At 37.5% G+C, this 21,321-nt stretch overlaps 1 protein-coding gene and 1 long non-coding RNA gene across 3 annotated transcripts in view; one reads left to right on the forward strand and one right to left on the reverse strand.

The window, feature by feature from the left end:
• Positions 1-21,321, reverse strand: part of LOC149780607 (pseudouridylate synthase RPUSD2-like) — a 56,771-nt gene that overhangs the window by 6,148 nt on the left and 29,302 nt on the right. Inside the window, exons 10-11 of one of the 2 annotated variants that reach the window (XM_089937729.1) lie at positions 17,151-17,786; positions 10,008-10,120 (exon numbers count right to left, since the gene is read on the reverse strand). In XM_089937729.1, coding sequence (XP_089793855.1) covers positions 10,043-10,120; positions 17,151-17,786 — 714 coding nt within the window. In that variant the 3' untranslated portion in view covers positions 10,008-10,042. Of the gene's footprint in view, positions 1-1,864; positions 10,121-17,150; positions 17,787-21,321 lie in introns of those variants that run through there. The other variant, XM_089937728.1, reaches the window with a different exon arrangement.
• On the forward strand, positions 9,340-20,474 carry LOC149780608 (uncharacterized). The gene is made up of 2 exons (XR_016415109.1): positions 9,340-9,466; positions 20,084-20,474. It is a non-coding gene; the product is annotated as an uncharacterized LOC149780608 (long non-coding RNA).

Genomic DNA, 21,321 nt, shown 5'->3' on the forward strand with positions numbered 1-21,321 from the left:
AAACAGGGACTATTAATACCTTTTATCGTTATTTTCATGTAAATTATGATTAATGAATGATTAGAAATTCATCACTGATCTGTAGGCCTGCAGCTGAATGTTTATATATTTGTATTACTGCACCATGGGCAGATCACAATTTGATATACCAATAGGATATCAATTTGCTTTATACCAATGCTTTAAATGCCATGTTATTTTTAATGTGTGTGTATATACACACACGTGTGTGTGTGTGTGTATATATATGTGTGTGTGTGTGCATGTGTGTGTATATATATATATATATATATATATATATATATATATATATATATATATATATATATATATCAGGGATGGTCCTGGCTTTTAAAAAGCTGTAGCCAAAAAAATCGCCAACCTCAATATTTTGTCGCCAATTTTCAAAAAGTGTCGCCAGAACAAGTAGTGTACATTTTTGGAAGTGTTAATTTAGTCTATTAATGTAACAGGCAATGAAAATTACAAAAGATGGGTTAGTTAATACTCTAATTACAATAAGCATTAACAAAATGTTACAAAGTGTTATATGAAGATCCGTCGCGATTTTAGGGCTGCCAACTTGTTGAATGCAGTTTCAAAGTCTAATTTTTCACATCTGTACATGCTGATTCTCATTAAATTCTCGAGAGATGAAATGCAGAGTTTATTTCTGATGTCAGTTTTTATGAGGTTCATCTTACTGAATCCACGTTCACAGTCTACAGTGCTGACAGGTGACACCAGTAGTCTCTCGGCAGCCCCCACCCCCCTCATGGCTAGCTTCACAAAGCTTGAAGTGAATTGATTCCTAAATCCCAAGAATGATCACTGAATGCTGTATAAAATTTCTCGACAAGCAAACTAGGATCTCCATTCCCACGAATGAAACTTACACGAGTCAACACCTGGCAATATTGGACCGTATATATAAGCATAAATTCACACCCAATTTAGGGATTCTTTCACTCCTGTATTTTGTTAAATAAATAATTATTATTAATTATGCAAAACTGTTTTTTTTTTTTTTGCTATTTCTTGTTGCGGAGTTTAAGTCTCTGCAGCCATAACATGGATTGATGGCAAAAGGAAAAGATCAATGAGTAAAATGCTGCACTGGCGACAGATATAATTGTGATTGAGATCTTTTCCATTTGCTTTGTATTTATACGCAACAGTCGGTACTTCAAAGGTTATCAGTTTTCTATGAAGGTTTAGCAAAACTATTGCATTGGTATATGTAAAAAAAAAAAAACAACAACAGAAGGATTAGCCATTCAATTAATTGTATCTGTTCTATTCACGTCTTCAGAAGTCGGTCAGTTGTAGGTATAGTTTGGTAGCATGATTGACTGTATCACAGCATACAGTACTCAGCCCAGATGTCAGCATAAGCAGATTATGATGTAACAATGCACTCTAAAGATGGGGTTGTCAATACGAACAAAGGATTGTTTGTGTAACAGATTGATTCCAATGCATTGCTTAGTCAAGTTTGTGGCTTCCTTTCATTCTCCTTTTAATTTATCCAGTCAAAACCCATGATTGTATACACAAATTAAATAACCAAAAAGTCTGTCGCCAAAAAAAATCGCCAGATGGGATATTTTTGTCGCCAATAAGGAAAAATAAATCGCAATTTGCGACATTGGCGAAGCCCAGGACGATACCTGATATATATATATATATATAAGTTCTGAATAAGAATTAATAAATTGAGTACAGTAAAACCCTTTCTTGTGAGACCACCACTTCTGCCAACAAAAATGGTCACTAAAGACGTGGTCTCTCCAAAAAGGTCTGTGCAAGATTAACATTTTTAAAGGTCAGAATACAAAGATTTATAAAGGAACAATATCTACAATTGATGTAAATGCATTTTATTTGTTATTCAATGTTACTGTCAAAATACTGCAATAATTTCATCTCAGTAATTTTGCAGATCAATAACGACATAGATCTATCATAAAACATTTACAATTATATTTGAAGATCATGTGCACATGTAAGTTAGCATATGAACCACAAAATTGAAAAGTTAATATTTATTTATCCTGTCCATTAGTTAACATGACATATTCAAATATTTCAGACTCCCATCAAATGCAGCACATGTCCTGCACGGTTAGCTATGATAACAATTATTCATCCGGTGTATGAATTAGCGGCTTTGATCAGGCTTTTGGCAAACACTGGCTATATATGCACCAATGAATGAATCAAAAGACAGAATTAACCAAGCCAGAAACAACATAAATTTATTTAAAGGCAAAACCAAAATGTTTAACTCACCAATGACATTGAGATTAACACAATCAACAAAGGGTATAACAGAACTGCATCAGAGTGAAGAAATACTTAATTGGTGTGTGTTACAATAATGGTAGCATGAACAAATCTGCTAAAAGCAAACCTCTTACAATGACAATCAAACTGGAAAACAATAATCAGTTATGAAAGACAAAGGCAAAGACCACTCCATAAAGGAATGACTCCAAAGACAAATGAAGTACTCAACCACTACAATGAAACCCTCTGTGAAGAATTAGCCTGGGCATTATTGAGGTTTTGCAGTCTTTCACAAAAGATTAATAAACAGTACAAAACTCTAAATTGTGTTCATCAGTGACATCTCCTTCTAAAGAAGCAATGGTTAATCATAATAGTTGAAAAAAATAATTACATTTGCATAGATTTATAGTCTCAAGATGAGTAATGATTTTCCAACACTTTTCCCACATTCAACAGTTTTCCAGCAAATTTCCAACTATATGGTATTTAAGGACCGAGAAGTTTTGAATTGAAATTTTTAGAACTGGTAGCCAGAAAAGGTATGTACAGCAGCACACAACAGCCAGGTGTAAGAGTCAATATAGCAAGACATGGGTTTCAACTTTAATTTTAGATTCTGGTAACTATAGTACTAGTTAAAGAACTTTAAGATACATATAGCTAATGCTGCAATTTTAGTTTTGAAGTAGACCTACAATTTCTTGTATTATTCTAAAATAACAATTTCTTCACTTCTAATATTTCATCTAGGGTCCATTTTCATGAGTCTGAGATGTTTATATATGTGACATTCAGTTCCTGTTCATTGGGAAGAACTGTTTGCAAATGCCAGCTGTATAAATGTAAATGAGTTTTCCATGACATCGGTATACATTGCAGTTATAAAGCATTGTTTGGGTGATCATTTGTTACATTTTCTCACCACATAAGGGACCATCCATTTAGTACATATGCCAAAATCTGGCAAAGCTTGACCCTTCCCCCATTCCCTGTACACATGCATACTTTTTTACACCCCTCACCTGCGTACATATGCTTGATGCACCCCTCCCCAATCTTATAGAATGGCCTATATTTAATCCATGCAGAAATGATCAAGGATTAACAATATTAACGTGTTTAATAAAACATCAAAGAAATAAGCTGCATAACTTAAAAAGGTTTGTCTAATGTCCACTAAAATTCAAATGCCATCTGAACCCAGTCGAACAGGTTACATATTAGACAAATTATAGGTTTACCCCCACCATTTCCTATGCGTACATACATTATCAGTAGACCCTCCCCCCTATGCAAGCGTATGCATTTGGGTTAACCCCCCTTCCCCCTCCATGCGTATGTACTAAATGGATGGCCCTATAAGCCCCTTTTTGATCAATCATGTGTGGTCATTGACTGAGTCCATTTTCTCTTCACATACCACATTTTTGCTACTATTAATTGAGAGCAGTCACTGAGTAAGCCCATTTTCTCTTCACACACCACAAAAATAATTTATCTCCTTATATCACACCAATTCAATTCAATAAATCTGTGTGTGATCATTGAATGTACACATTTATCTTCAAATATCACACTTTTTTTTTACTGAAACTCGCAAGATGATGACCTTATCTGCACTTGTTGAGCAAACATAATCTTCTAATATGACATCCAACTTCAAGTAGTTGTCGGTTAGGACATTGTCTATGGGACACAACTCTTCTGTGTTGGAAACGGTCACATGACAAGTTGTCTTCACTGATCTATTGCAGTCCCATTAACTCCAATTTAAATTATCTACAAGAATTCTATGTGATAAAGTAATTTTCTGCCCAAGATTGTATATTATATTAATACAGAGAATCTTCTCATTAGTACCCCCATTTCCCACAGCCAGTAGTCAATAAAAAAAACTAAGTTGGAGTCAAAGTCACATAGATACATAAAGTTGGCAAAATTTTCCCTACACATCAGTTACTGCAAGCAAGGATAAAAATCAACCATACAAGGATACCCGAATGTCAGGCCTGATGTCAAAGTCTGTATCTCCACCACTGTATTTCTGTGAATCTAGCTGAATAGTCAGTTAATTGGTGTTTAATTTATTTGAATCTTGCAGCTTGAATAAATGTGTATAGAATACATACAAAGGTCTGACTATCATGCTTCTAGTCCAGTTTATTGCATAAGGTATCTTTAATAAATAAAGTGTTGGTAATGTCTGGGTTGTTATATCAAAAAGTGAAAGAGAAATAAAGAACCCAAAGGTAAAAAACAAACATTTATTGTGTCAGAAGTGGGATCCAGTTTTAGTGTCCTAAGGCAACGATAGAGGTCACAGCTGTGATCCAGTGATTGAACTTAATCCTCTATATCCCAAAGAGTTTGCAGAGCTCCAAATAAAAATAACAAGTGCACAAATTACTTTAAACCATGGGAAGGAGAAGGAACAATAAATCTAGACTTACAAAATATGGGCTTTATGAACTCATTGCATCGCCAATGGGGATGATTAACTCAGGGGCACATTCCAGAGAATTATGGAAATTGCACTTCAGGGAATACAGTGGTATACGTGTCTATTTAGATGATAATATAGTGTTTGGATCTAACTTTGAAGAACATATGTCTAATGTTGAAATAGTATTAAATCGATTAGAGATGGCAGGGTTTAAAACGAAACATGAAAAATGACAAGTATTTAGTGATGAGGTTCTTTTCTTGGGCATGTGATTTCCAGAGAAAGAGAAACTGAATCCAGATAATATTGCTAAAATCTTACTTTTTCCAGGACCAACAAATGTTACAGAAGTAAGGGAGATACTTGGAATAGGAAGTTATTACAGACAATTTGTTAAGAATTATGCAGACTTAGTAAAGCCACTAACAGAGTTAACAAAGAAGTGTGGAGAGTAGAAGTGGAATGCGAAATGCCAAGAATCTTTTGAGAAATTGGAAACTGCCCTGACAGAACCGTGATAATGGTATACCCACTGCCAGAGGGAGAATTTACTCTGGACAAAGATGCGAGTTAAATGGGCATTGGAGCCGTCTTGAGACAAATGCAAAGTGACTCAGAGAGTCCATATGGAAGTTGAACACTCAATACAGCTAAAAGAAATTACTGTGTGACACATAAAAAATTGTTAGCGATGAGATATTTCGTAGAGTATTGCAGACAGTATTTGCTTGATTAGAAAGTTTAGAGTCAGGACCGATCATCAAATGCTAGTCTGTATGTTCAGTTTCAGGGAGAATAACAAGATGGTTGGAAATTTTGTCAGCATATGATTTCACTGTCGAATATTGACTAGGAAGGAAACATGGAAATGAAGATGCAATGTCGAGATGTTTAAGCCTTTGTGATTGCAAATGTACAGATGTCACCTGATGAAGCCTTTAAAGTGCGGACCTTGTAAAAAGTGTTGAAGAAGAGCAATGGAAATGTTAAGCTCAGTGAAGTGGGGAATGAATTTATCAAGAAGACAGATATGAAGAAATTAGAGTTTATATCTGACCTCATGAGATTTTTTCCAAAGACTTGAGTCCGTGGTGCCCAGGTGGTGGGGCTAGTTGTCCACAAAACTGAGGGAGGTAAGTCTGGCAGTACCAGGAGAGAAAACTCAGGCTATGGCCCAATCTGTAGTGGATAGGGTGGGTAGGGAGGGATTGGTAGCTCAGGTGATGGGACCAAACCCCTCTGGGTCTGGGGCAGGCTCAAATCTGGGAGGGTTGGAAATGACTCAGACAGTGACACAATCTTTGTCAGGAGTGGAAAGTAAGGAGAGTGGAGGTGCAGAAGCTGGGGATATTCTGGTCAAAGGCCATGATGATACTTTTTACAGTTGATTTTACCTAGATGTCGAAGAACAGGAGTCTTGATGATGATGCATAACTGTATACTGAATGGTCAACTGGGGATAAGAAAACCAGGGAGAAGACACAACATAAATTTTATTGGTTTGAAATTAAACAAGACATTAACAACTGGATGTGCACCATTAGGGGGTATGCAAGTTGGTACACCCCTTTACAGGCTGGCAGTAGACATGTTGGGGCCTCTTCTTGGAATCCCTCAAGGAAACCATTATATGTTAGAACCATTATATTTTAGTAGTAACAGGTCAATTTACCAAATGGGCTGAAGTGTTTCCCATGCCTGATCAACCTGCTGAAACATGTACTCAGATGATACTGAATGAGGCAGTTGCAAGGTATGGATGTCCAATATCCATACATTCAAGTCAGGGTAGAACTTTTGAAAATGTCATTTTTTACAGAGCTGTGCAAAATACTGGAAATCAAAAACCACAGCAAGAAACCCAAAATGCAATGGGCAGGCAGAGAGACTTACAATACTTCAGATGATTAAGCAGAATTTGAAAGGTGAGGAGAATGGATGGGATTTAAATTTAGGTTGTCTTACCGTGCCACTCCAAGCGAGTCAACTGGATTAACTCCAAATCTTCTAATGCTAGGTCAAGAAGTTCATCTTCAAGCTGAGCTAATGTTTCATACAAATCCAAAGTACCAAGCTGGCGAAGTAACATCCTACAGGGAACATGTTGACAGATTACGGGGTCGAATCCATCATGCATGCTGCGTGGCATGAAAATACCTTGATAAAACAATGAAAAGGCAAAAGGACAGCTAAGACCGAAGGCTACACCAATATGAGTAAAAGATAGGAGACAGTATGGTATCGCCTTGAGCAGACCAAGCCAGGAACCTGTCCAACATTACTACTGACACATGAGGGTCGTCCTTTTGTTGTGGTTAGGAAGTTACGTGATTTGAATTACATACTCCAGATGAATCAACATGGAAAGAAGAAAACGTTCAACCACAACAAGATGCAACCCTACCATGGTTATAATCCTCCAAGATAAGCAAAGAAGATAAGTAAACAGTGTCAGAAAATTGATGCATGATTTTTAAAAATTCAACTAAAAAACAAAGTATATATGTCACATTACAGGAGAAGGGTTTATTGATTTCTTTCATTCCATGTGACTTGTCATTAAAGTTTGCACATCTCCCCTGAACCATCTTATTATCAAAATAAATTATCATTTATTTTGTTTTTGTTCCTGATTGGATCATTTAATAACCAGACAGACTACACAGACGGGTTTCTATTTCAGAAATGGCCAATCAACAGAATTTGAGTATGATGAGAGATAGATTGTATGCCTGTATTATTGGCAGTCAGAAGACTGGAGTGAAAGGGGCCAAATGGTAGCCCACTACCTGAGAGAACACATAAATGATATCCAACAGGTGCCTTTTTTGTGCTGACTGTGTGATTAAAGGACCACCATATTTAAAGATCTGCAGGATCATGGCCGTCATTTCAGGGAACACCGAATGATCAGTGATGGGTATAAGAAGAGTGGAATGATAATAGATGAGAAGAAATATTACGTGAGAAGTGATAACCCATACTTCCCACTGAATGGAAGGGACATCCTAAAATATGACCAGGAGTCGTCTGCAAAAATATTGGAAGGAAAGGAAACGCTCACCTATCCAGGCTGCCACCCCCAGTCATGTTACGTCCATTCCAGCTTGCAATTAAACACATGGCTCAGCAGGGAGTGATGGCAGATATTAGTACAACTCAGCTTGCAAGATCTGACTGATGAAGATATAATGCCCCAACTTCTACCCCAGGACGATTACCAATTAGATATCCTAAGTCCAAAAGCAGCTACAGCAGCATGTGATAGTCTCACTCATATACACGTTTCTAAATGCAATTGCGGCCTGCCGGGGCAGAGCATCATCAATGCCATTAAACAAACATCTGACCTGATAATACAGCAAATTGTCACCAACAACAAGGCCCTGAAACTCATCACCACCTCTCTGCAAAAACAGGCAGAGAGTATACGAGTCCTCACAAAGACTGTACACGATTTAAAGGTGAGAATTACAATGAGTAACCAGACACAAAGATGGTTATGGTCCAGGTCACCATGGAACACATCATGCACCAGGGAGAATAACAGTCACAAAACAGAAAGGGGGGGGGGCAACAAACTAGCACATAGTGTAGACATGTAAAACAAGAATTCTTTTTCATAAGCCTATTGTTACAGTGTCACCAATAAATAAAGAAATGTTCAAATAATGGGTAAATATGTTTGGTTTTATTATTATCAGAGCAAAGTGTTTGCAAGGATGCTACACATCGAGCCAAGGATAATGTAACAGAGTTTTCTAGTCTTTATGGTAACTGATGAAAGTTTGTTAAACATATAATTAATGACATACAAGTTCACCAGAATTACTACACTGATTTTTGTTTTTCAGCAAGAGTAATTTTCAAATGGGAAGAAAAAAAGTTACATTAAAAAATATAATGATTGTGAGAACAATCAGCTGCTTACAGTACTAACAATTTCAACGATGCATTTGCAAATTTGACATGATAAGGAGAAATTTTGTAGATTTTGGCGATCATATTGATTACTGGAGAACGACAGTTATTAGATATCAGCGATCCTTATAGAAAAAACTGGGCTTTGTTTGATCCATCACTGAGTGTTACCTTTGCAGGTCACAAACATGGGTTCAAAGACACATAATAAAGTTAAGGAATTTTACAGCATTGTGGGGAGATTATCAGAGAAGGTGAACTACATTACTCCTTTTGTGTGAAAAGAAAACAACAGACTTGCCATTACAAATATGTGGTCATGTTAGTCTTGTCTTATTGGCTTAATGCCATTATTTAGATGAGAGGCTATACACGGCAGCCAATATATTTAATGGAGGAAAAGCCTTGGAAAATACGAGGGCAAACCAATGACCCAAGTGAAGCTACTGGAAAGCTTACTCAAGAACCCACACTGGCCTGGCTGGAACCCAGGCAGAAAGAAGTGAGATGGCAGTGATTGGGAACCCACACTGGCCTAGCTGGAACCCACACAGAAAGATGCAAGATGGCAGTGATTGGTAACCCACATGGGCCTAGCTGGAACCCACACAGAAAGATGCGAGATGGCAGTGATTGGTAACCCACATGGGCCTAGCTGGAACCCACACAGAAAGATGCAAGATGGCAGTGACTGGTAACCCACATGGGCCTAGCTGGAACCCACACAGAAAGATGCGAGATGACAGTGATTGGTAACCCACATGGGCCTGGCTGGAACCCACACGGAAAGAAGTGAGATGGCAGTGATTGGTAATGGCAGCCATTTAGTAATCAAACTTGTTTCGTTTGAAATATGAACAAGATATCAGTGTTAGAGAAATCTTGGTGACAATCAGGTTAGAAATGATAAATTAATGAATGAAATTACAAACTTTTATTTAATTTTATATCCTTCATGCTTTTCGTTTTTCAAATCACAGAGGGAATAAAAACTGGTAAGGTGAAGGGGTAGGCAAGTACTATAGTCTAAATCTATTGACAACTGAAGTGAGCCTTCATGGACTATTGTATGCACTAGACTCAAATTCTTGATAAAGTCTGAACTGAGTTCCATTATTATGTTATGTTAAAACTTGTGAGGACAAATTTCATGCATCTTTAACAGTTTTTGTTATTCCTCATTAAGAATTAAGAACACAGAATGATGAAAGAAACTGATGGAGACATTGAAAAAAAACAAAAATCATTTTCTGTCCATTTCATTATTTTTGGAAATATATTCCATCTTTTCTCTTTCTCCACTTTATATAATATAAAACTATTAACTGAAGTACTAGTATCTTTTACAAACTTGAAAGCTCCTAAAAACATCATTGAAGAGCCCCATTAATTCCCAGTGTTTGTCTCTTTCCAGTCAGGTAAAGCCCACTCTGGTAACTCGGACTCGTACTCCCAGTCAGGACCCTGTAATTGCATTGATACAGCTAATTACACATGATACAAACATCAAGATAAAAAGATAATTGTATATTCTGTAACATAAATTTAGTCGGTAAATCACCCCCCACCCCGTTTTTAAAAAAAGACACAATTTTCTCAATAGAGGTAAGATTTCTTGAAGTAACAAAATATTATGCATGATTTTTATGAATTTTGATAACATTTTTGGAATGATTTTTGTTAAAATTAGCATGAATCATGCAATTCACATTCTAAAATAGACCGTGATGCTGATTGTTGCTTGCAATAAGTGGCATACTGTCTTGCCCTACTTGTTTAATAAGTTTCATACAGCATGAGATTTTACGTCGTCACATAACAGTGAAGACTTTGCATAACTCAATAACTTTTATCTGTGGTATTACAATGTGTTATGTGTTAGCATTCCATGTAAGTTTTATGATGTCATGTTATGACACTCATAAATATGATTCTTAATTTGTGCTGAATCATTTCATGTAATATCATACAGCAGAACATGGTTAGTACAAATAAAGATGCAGCAAATTTACGGTGAGTATTATGTAGTTAAATATACCCAATGAAACTCAAAATGTACACAACGAGATGTATTTAACACAGATACGGCCAACAATTTCAGACATCTTGCAAAGGTTACTCCATGCTGTGCTTTACTGTATAGAAATATATGTATCGAATATGTCAAGCATTTTCCTCTCATAAAATTCAAAACATCCTTACTAAAACAAATGCTTTATTGCTGATTCAGAACTGGTGGGTTAAGAAAATTGTCTGCAACTTACTTACAAAACAGTATATTAGAAAGTTAACATTTTATAAAGTCAACATTTGTACTTACCTTTCCTTCTGAAGGTAATAAGAACTGATAAAGGTTCTTCTGCTATAGTGTTGGCTATAGTTAATATATTAATTATACCGTAAGAAACTTTAAATAGCAAAAAGTATCAGGGGAGGGGAATGCAAAACTCTATGTAGGCTGGTTGAGAGCGATTATGTAATAATCTGACAAAATAATTTTAATTCCGTTTTCAATTTTAAATATATGTTGAAACCAATTTTTCCTAGTAAAATATATTTTTTGAGAAAACTTACCCAATAATAATTCCTTAAGACTTACCCAATAATAATTCCTTAAGACTTACCCAATAATAATTCCTTAAGACAGCTACTATACCTCCCACATACTACTTTTCAGTAAAGGGAGCTAAAAGTTGTCTGCTGACCTATGTGGCAGTCAACCAGAGTGATCTTCACTTAGGTATAAGACTTGGTGGCAAATTCTGAGAATCCTTCAGTTACTACTGGAGCAGAAAACACTATAGATGTAACTGTCAGGAGGCTGAGAGGGTGTATGTGTATTACCCAATCATAATACTGTAGGAGAGTAGGTAAGAGGCAGAGGGAGGTACATCCCTTTACCCCAGAGATTCCATCTTCGATCCCCTAAATTGTGTGAGACAGCTTCTAGGTAACCCAACTGGAGGAGACTCTGCTTCAGCATGGCTTCATGTAGAGAAAATTTTTCCCCTGCAAATCCAGTGGAAGTTGAAGCCACATCTTAAGAAGCTGTTGATTGACCTGGAAGGTGACCTGTTGACCTGTGGATATTGTAACTATCAGACAGAACTGGGGGATGACAGATCTCAGAGATAAAAGCTAGGGAATGTGGTCAATGATCTCCATCCCACTGTGTGAATGATGTCGGTTAGTGAACAGTTTGGGACTAATGCTAGGTTGGTGACAACAGCTCTAACCTCATGAGCCAAAATGCATAACAAGTTTATCTTAGCTGGGATTATTTCTCTATACTCTGAGTGAATAACCCACTTAATATAGGACAAGATAGTCTGTGTTGATATATCCTTCTGTCCTGTCTTGCGAGTTAGAAGAGGCATGATATCGCATGATGCAATGGCACTACACTGTATTCTATTAAGGTACCACTTGAAAGCCTGAACTGGGTCTTGTAGGTTGAATTCAGATATTTCATGACAAAAGTTTGCTTAACCACCTAAGGATGGACGTTCATGGCGATGAAAGAGGATGCTGTCATCAGTAAGACTGACCTATCTTGTCGTAACTGCATGTAATTCAGGTCTGCTGATAGGGCACGTATTTTGCTAATTCTCACTGCAGTCACTAACACCATGAAGATGCAGGTCTTGTAGGAAAAGTGTGCCAGAGATGCCCTTGAAATTGGTTCACAAAGGTGTGTTGTTCAGCCAGGTTAGCACCTATGATAGGTTCCACTTGGGCATAGGGTTAAATATTTTTGGCAGTTTTTTACTCAGAGTTGGTGATGAGGTCATTGATCCACAACCTCTCCCATCTGAATGATGCAATGAGAATAAGGTGACACTGATTCTCTTGCTTTCTGTAGGATAGGCAAATGCATCCAGGCCAGTTCCAATCTACTGATAGAGCATCGACTGCCAGGCTCTGAGTCTGGGACTGGAGATAAGAAGGCTCAGAATGTGGTATTCCACCTCATCACAAACAGGTCCACCAAAGGTTGGTCCCATTGGATACATATATAAATAAAAACTGAGGAATGAAGAGACCATTCCAGCAGTATTATTGATTGTTCTTGGACAAAGATTTGGTTAATATGATATGACTATTGGGATATGGCAAACTTGTATGTGGATTTGTTTCTGACAACACCACTTGAGAAAATCACACACCAGCATGAAAAGGTCTTGGGATTTGGCTAGTCCTTGTTGTTTGACATAAGTCACCACTGTTGGACTTTGTTCCTCCTTGTTGTTTGAGAAAAGTCACCACTGTAGAATTGTCGGACAGAATGAGAACTCCCATGAGATGGATTTCAATGCCCAATCACGAGACAAAATATGTTGCCTGTGTATTGAAATCCAAATCTAAATGAACAAATTGAAGAGATGGTAATAGGTCAGATTTTACCCAGATGATGAGAGTCCTGGTTGGTAACAAGAGTTACTATTTCTTGTTAGATCTAACTCACTCATGTTTCTGCAGCCGGGTAACATAATGGTGCACCTGAGAAGTGGTCTAGACTTGCGCCATTACTTGATTCATCAGATGAGGGAAGAACCAGGGGCTGATGTCGAGTTCCAGTGGGAGTGCCCTAAAATAGTATACGATGTTTTAGCGAATCACAGGAACATCCTGAAAGCCTTGTGAGTAGGGACACATAGGTATGCAACATTTAAGCCCACACTGATGGTGAAGTCTCCCTCATGGATGGCATTCAAAAGTCACTATGGTGTTTCTTTTGAGAACCAATGGGGCTGGCTGAATTGATTGAGGGGATATAGGTCGATGACTGGACGCAGAATGCAATTTGAATCTGGGACCAAAAAAAAGTCTGGAATGAACTATAGGACCCTTGCAGTGTTATATCTGCTTTGGTATGTGAGAACTGTGGCTTTTGCTGGGTACAGCTTCAATAGGATCATTTTCAGAGTTTCGTGTCCTATGAGTGGCCCTTGGGTCCTTTTTTTTTATTTCCCTGTATCAACGCTGTTGTTGTGGCAGGGAGGGAAATTGGTCTCCTGGGTGGCTTGTTTGCAATCTTCTTCCATCTGGCCATTAAACAGAAGCTTAAAGGATAAAGTTTGTGCTCTTAGCTTGGCCTTATGGTGGTCCTTCAGGAAAGTACAACCCAAGTCACATTCTGCCAACTGTATATTTGCAGCTGTGGTTACTGCATTGGCCAAAGTGTGTTGCGTGGCACTAATCAGGACTTGGGCCAATCTTGAGACCTATTCCCATGCATGCCCCGAGGTATTCAGAGTGGGAGAAGATAAAATTTGTTCCACATGTTGGAAAATAGCCACATAGACGAAAGTCCAACATCAACACTGCAGCAACAATATTGCACACCAACTGCAGTGTGTCATCAAAGGCAATCCGGTCTACACGTATGGAGTGTGGCTTCATCCCCAAAGCAGCAATATCGCTGTCAACTGCTGGGGATTCCAAATGAAATACTGGTGTGTGGCATTGGCAGAACCATTGACAAACTGACGATGTAGGCGGGTCAGAACTCTCACAGACTGCAGAAGTAACTGAAGTTGGATTCTTCTGTTCCACCATAAGATCAACAGACGCTGGATGTCTGGTCCAGGTTGTTGATGGAGTGAGAGGAGAATGACAAACTTTGGGGGTCAAAGGTGGAAACCATCCTCAATGGAGGCTTGGAAGGCTGAATCTTCCCATGCCATCTGGTAGTGCAGAATAGATGACAGCACTTGAAAACAAGCAACATCATCTTGGTTGCATGAGGTGAGACTTAGGTCCCCTGTAATGCTTGAGACTTAGCTGGTGAACAGTGACAAGATCAGTCACTCACTAAACTCATAGAATGCCCTTAAATTGAAACAGTGACTTCAAGACAGTAACTGAGTAAACAGTCTCTTCTCGTGAAAGTGTGTACACAAATTGCAAAGCTGCATCTGTTAAGGCATCAGGAACTATTCTTGGCATCAAGGTGGTACAAGGGTAAGACTGGTCCCTGCACATGTCTGCAAACGTTTGGTTTGACATACTAGAAGCCAGGCTGTTAATGAATGAGCCCATAATGTTTATGTTTTGGCCCAAATGACTGGTTGCAACTCCATGTGGGGAGGTTATCATTGGGATCACCAGTTTGGGATGGGTTATGGGATGTCTGATTCATGTAACCTGTCTGTATGTCTGCTGAGTAAGAGGGAACTTGGCTGTTTGGTAGTACTGTCCCTTACTTTTTTGCAGTAGGAATCAAGTCAAAACCAGAAGAGGCATCTTCATCAGTAGCTGTTTCTACACTTTGCCCATAGTTCTAATCTGTAAGACATATAGAGCAAAACATACAAAACTGTAGCCCTGTACATGTCTTTTTGAACTCAATGTCCATGCAGAGCTAAATCTTAAAAAGTTGACCCAGAAATTGATAACAGACAGTCTAATAAAGCAAAGAAGCATTCAGGTAAAATATAATGACAATATCGCATGTAAGGAGAAGTGTAAACCTGTGAACCTACACATGTGATGTTTGAATACAGAGTGGTAGTTTATAGTGATGTCTGCACTGAGGCATCATGCCATAGGCATGTAGCATTATGTTCCACCCAATCACATTATCCCAAGATCAGGACAACCAGTCCTAACATTAACCTCCTATTTCTGATCACCTAGCGAGTCAGTTGTCAGTATATTTTGTGGAAGTCTTTGGCTTGATTCTGCCAAGGTTCAAACCCACACCCTCCACCTGAGTGGTCTCTTGTGTTATCTATCTAGAATTGTAATTTTCAACTTTTCCAGAATAATTACTTACCAATTTCAACCAACCTGGAAAGAATGCATCTTGGCATGACGGCCAATTAAATCTCCACAAAGGATACTGAACTATCATTAAATATGGCCACCATTACTACAAAGAGAAAAACCTTGAAATGACTTCTCAAAAACTGCAGAGAGATTTTGACCAAATATGAAAGAAAACACACTGGCATGAAGGCCTTTAAAGTTTTTTTTTGAAAAAAAGGTGCCAATCCATCCAGATCTTATAATTAGCACCATTTTAATTTAAAACCAACATGATATCATAAAGGAGTCTTCTGGTCAAAAATGAATGTCGATATAACTGTGTATAGAGACGTAGCAATAACAAGATTCTGAGGACAGCTGCTGTGGTGGCCATTCTGGATGTAAGATTAGAACCAATTTCATCTGGGACCACCAAGTCATCATAATAAGTCCTTTGGTAAGAAACTCATCCTGAGATGACCCTCCATTCAGGTGAAGTAACAATAACAAGATTTTCAAGATGGTGTCTGTGGTGGCCATACTGTATGTCATAATCAGTACCATTTTCATTCAAGACCAGCACAATAAATCTTAAAGTGAAAACCATGGTGATATGATGATCCATTCAGTTGGACTAGTGATAAAATGATTTTCAAGACAGCATCAGTTTTGAAACATTGAAGGATGCTTTCTGTCAAGTTATTCAAATTCTTTTCACTGGCTATGGATACAAAGTTGTTTAAAATTGTTTCTATTTTTATAAATTCAGAAAGCCTTCTAGGTCATGATTCTTTCTGTCAAATTTGAATTTTTTAAAATCTCTTCAGAACTGGCTATATTTGATGGCAGATTGTCATGATTTGTACAAATTTGAATGGTCTTCACACCAGGATGTTTTTTGTCAATTCTCATAAAGTTGTATTCAGCAGTTTTGGAGAAGTAGATTAAAGATTTCATGTATTTAGTAACATTGAAATTTCTAATTTAGTAATGGTGGCCATATCTGAAGGCAGATTAATACCATTTGCATAAATTTGCAAAGTCTTCCTGCCAGGATGTGTTCCATCAAAATTGATCAAATTCTGTTTAGCAGCTTTCGAGAAAAATTATTTAAAGAATTTGTAGTATTTTCAGTAATGGTGCTGGCCATATTTGAAGGCAGATTGGGATCATTTGTTTGAATTGAAAGCCCTTCATGCCAGGATACTATGTGCGGATTTGGTCACTAAAGAACTTTTAGTTTGCATAAATAATGTCAACAAGCATCATGCTAATTCACATTCTTGTACAACATTACTTGCATTTGGCTTCTTGGTAGATGTCAGCAAGTGAGAAATTTGTGGACTACATGGGCCTCATTTCCCTATACCTCACCTATGGGCCTCATTTCCCTGTACCTCAACCATGGGCCTCATTTCCTTGTACCTCAACCATGGGCCTCATTTCCCTGTACCTCAACTATAGGCCTCATTTCCCTGTACCTCAACTATAGGCCTCATTTCCCTGTACCTCAACTATGGGCATCATTTCCCTGTACCTCATCTATGGGCTTCATTTCCCTGGACCTCAACTATGGGCCTCATTTCCCTGTGTCTCAACTTGAGGCAAAATACAATGTCCTGCATACAAATAATATGGAAATACTTTTTTTTCCCTCCTGCAAATAAGTGCTTAGAAAATGGCTTCCAACAAGTAATGTACTGTGGAATTAATTAAGTGCTTCATAGTATCAATATAATATTACCTTGTACTTAAGGGCATGAAGGTACAGAATAAGGTCTTTTGGCTCTGGGTCCACAAACAGCAGTTGGCAATCCTGGCAGTGTTCATCTGGAATCCATTTTGACCAGTCAAAACCATTCCTATTCATGTGATGACCATGTTTATCGGATTGACTACCATTACCACGTACCACAGAATTCTCATCTGTCACATCATGTTTTCTACATATGTTCTCAGTTTCATTTGGAATCAAAGTCAAATTACTTTTTTGAGAATCAGATCTCTCATCACAAGGAGTTACTGTATTCCCCACTGTACTCTCAGCAGTGTTCACTGATAATGATTTGTGAGTTTCCTCTTCTGATTCCTTCCATTGTATGCATGTATTCATTACAGATTTGGCTTTCTTACTGGGTGGTTGATCCTCAACATTTAGAAAATTATTTGATAAATCATCACTAGTCTGCAAAGTACCAGACTCAATAGCTGGAATGGTGAATTTTTGTTCTGCTGTGCTTTCTTCACTGGCAGATTGTGACTGGTGGCTTTTGTCTTTATTCTGTGCTGACTTAAGTTCCTCTAACCTCTTTTTGAAAAGTGTGTTTTCTCCTTTAATCCACATCCCAACATTGTGGTGTTTAGTCAGCTCTTCCACAATCTGGCAACAGAAATAAAAAGTGAAATCAGCGCTAATATGACTGGGTCTTATTCAAGTCTACAATATACACTGCACAAACAAACGACAGCTAGATATATAAAAATAGGACATGATAGTAAATTCATTGATGTTACACCCTGCCTTTGAAAATTTTAATAAAAGAGCCCTGAAATGAATGATAATAACGGCAGCAAATGTATTTTCTTCATAAAATTAATTTATCTACTTATTAGCTGATGCTTTAATGGCCAAAAGAATGACCTGGGATCCAAGATAAGAATGTTCTTTTTTTTAATTTCTGATTGTTGAAATCTCTCTGATATTCTTGAGAAACACTTTTGAGTTTATGTGTTCACAAGATTCCTGTAAAAGCAGGATTTTTTTAAATTTCACATGGCCTTTGACCTTGAACCTGATATCATGGACAGAGGATCAGTAAAGTTGTCTTACAAAATTTCAAGATATAAGCACATTGCTATGTAGATAAGTAGTATCATTCAATGTATTTTTCAGTTGTATCTGCAAAATGGGTTAAATGACAAAAAAAATTCAAACTTGTTTGAGTTATCGTCCTCACAAGCCAGTACAGTTAAAAATCTTTGAATGCTGACCTTAAAATCAAGGTCAAAGTATTAACTATCAACACTTTAACCATCTATTAATGCTGACCTTACAATTAAGCTCAAAGTAATGACTATCAACTTGTTAAACATTTTATGAATGCTGACCCTAAAATCGAGGTCAAAGTGCTAACTATCAACTTTTTAAAAATCTATGAATGCTGACCTCACAATCAAGGTTAAAATGCTGACTATCAAGGTGTTCACTGGGATACAACATGGAAAGTCTGGTCAAAATTCACTGGTAAACACACCAATCACTGTGTTTCTAAACTCAGTGAAGCACAAAAATACAAGCACTGACCTCTGACTTTACTCCAAGGTTGATTAGGTCACAGTAGTGTGGATATTTTAGTGTCTGATATGGTTGGTTTTCATTCAGAACCAGTTAAATATTGCATGAGATGCCTGAATGAAAACACATGCCAATGGCATCACTCATGCAGGAGGAGTAGTGATACACAAGATTTGTAAGACATATGATGCCATGTTAGAGGTCACATGAGCTGATATTTAAAAAAAATTAGATCTAGCTACATACAGCTGTAGTTTTGCAGAAAACCACATGTCAATATGACCATATGCTCAAAAGCAGTATTCATAAATGTGCATGGGTTTTCAAATATTGTCACATTTGCCTGCCTGCGATTACGTAAGTCAGGAACAAAGGAATGGGTTACCGCCATGAGTATGTCAACCCTGCACTGTCGTGGCGATTCGTGTTTGTACAAGAGTTCTCTTCGTTAGGTGTCAAAACTAACATGTAGACGTTAGAAGCTTTGTGCTAGAACAAAGGACCCTCGATGCTGTTGTAAATTTCCTTGCGTTGACAGATGGCCTGAGGCTTGTCTGTTAAGCTGGACCGACTGGGGTAGAATTGATATCCAATCAGAACTGAGAAAGGGTGGGGCCACCAATGCGAACCAGAATTTAACAGTCATTTGGGCTGGGAACGAATTAGTCATTGTGAAGCATTGTGCTGACAAGCTGTAGCAATAACTTTGGGAGCCACTTGTGATTTGGCGGGAAAAACCTTGGTACATTCAAGGACAGAAAGCTTCGTAAAGGTCAGTGAGTTATTTGCTCGATTGTTGCAGAATGTCATTGTAATTGTAATTATGTGCAGTATGTATATTCACTTACTAGAATCATTAGGACGTAGAATTACCTTTGTATTGTTCAATTTACATGCGTACTTGAGAAATGAGCTATGATTATGTAGATTGCTCGCTCGTCAGAATTAATACTGTAATTCGCTATCTGGTTACTGCGTGGTAAACTAGTGTATTTATTTATGTGATATTCTAAATTTTGCAATTGTTGAATTAAATTGTAACTTTGGAAATATTTGCAGTGTGTAAAATTAAATAATATGGATATCTGAATATTTGTGTACACTTGTGGGAGTGTAATGTACATAAATGCATCTGATTGTTGTAAATAATGAGATTAAGAATATATATATATATTGATGTAACGCAATTTAGTGATTCTGTATGATAAGTAGGATACCGCTCTAATTGCAATGTTGTTTCTATAAGAACATGTGGGTTTTTCGATGTGCACAGATGCGTGACCAAAGATGTAGATAGCCTTTATCTGATGATTGATTGATTGTTGATGTAGTGTGAGGCGAGATGGCTAACACAAATGCTAACGTCCTTGTGTTTTTCATAGGAAGCTTTTGGGGACAGAACTACCAGGTAGTCAAGTCCTGAGTCTCAGAGAGACAGGATAGAACAAGGCAGTAGGCCGAGAACAAGCCTAGTTGCTGGAGAAAGAGAGAGAGAGAGAGAGAGAGAGAGAGAGAGAGAGAGAGAGAGAGAAGGAGGAGGAGAAAAGGAGACAAAAGGGGAAGAGGATAGGAAGAATCGGAGTACGGAGAACGCCGGAAGGAGGAAAGGAATTGGTGGAGTAAACACAGATGAATAGAAACCAAGTACAGGGGAAAGCCATCTCACACTATAATCACGTGATGAAATAGGTTGTTACATGGTCGAGAGGAAGAAGACTGTTTGAGAAATTAATATCGTTTAATTTGTATTAAATTGTTATTCTTTGAATTTCACCTGTGTGTTCTTAATAATTTATTTTCGGTATTGATGACTGGGGGCTCGGAGCTTTACCTCTCTCTATCACTAATTTCACTTCCTATGAAAACGAGCCAGGGTGGGAATTCCATAGTAATTCAAATAAATATTGGGAGCATCCCACCCCAACGCATAACAGTGGGTCACATAGAACTTCACAAATATCAAATTAAATTAAAAATCAATACACACTTTAACTTAAGAATTCTTTTTTATTCTGTTATTATGAACCCCAAACCATGTATACACATTTTCCACTGCACATCCTGTATCATGAATGTGTGTGTGCATGTGTGTGTGCTTGTATATGTATGTGTGTGTTCCATAATTCTGAAAATCAGAGATTATGTCAGGCAATTTGTAAATTTAGCAAATGAAACCTTTAACTTGGAAACTGATTAATTTCATCTAAATATACTTAGCTTGGCACATGTACAAATGTGCTTGTGTTTATTAAGAACTGAGACCCTTTCTTCCTTTTAACTGCTAATGTGGAAAGTGTCTTTGATATTCTTCAGTGATAACAAGATTTTAAGATCAGATCCTGTGGTGGTCATATTGGATGTCAGATTGGCATTACTTTCATTTAGGACAAAGCAGACATCATTAGAAGTGATGACCTAACACTGAAAAAATGGAAGACCCAATGGTGGCAAAGGATGAAAGTAAATCTAGATTAATAAATAACTAATTTGTCAACCGTTTCTAATAAATTAAATTACTGGGGATATTATCCACAATGCAGTTTATCAATCCATCAATGTCTATGGGGTCAGACAATATATATCCAAGGGAAGCATGAAAACTGATCCAAGATTCAGTTAA

The sequence above is a fragment of the Sinohyriopsis cumingii genome, chromosome 16, assembly GCF_028554795.1.
Source record: "Sinohyriopsis cumingii isolate HCF-2022 chromosome 16, ASM2855479v2, whole genome shotgun sequence".
NCBI classification, from domain to species: domain Eukaryota; kingdom Metazoa; phylum Mollusca; class Bivalvia; order Unionida; family Unionidae; genus Sinohyriopsis; species Sinohyriopsis cumingii.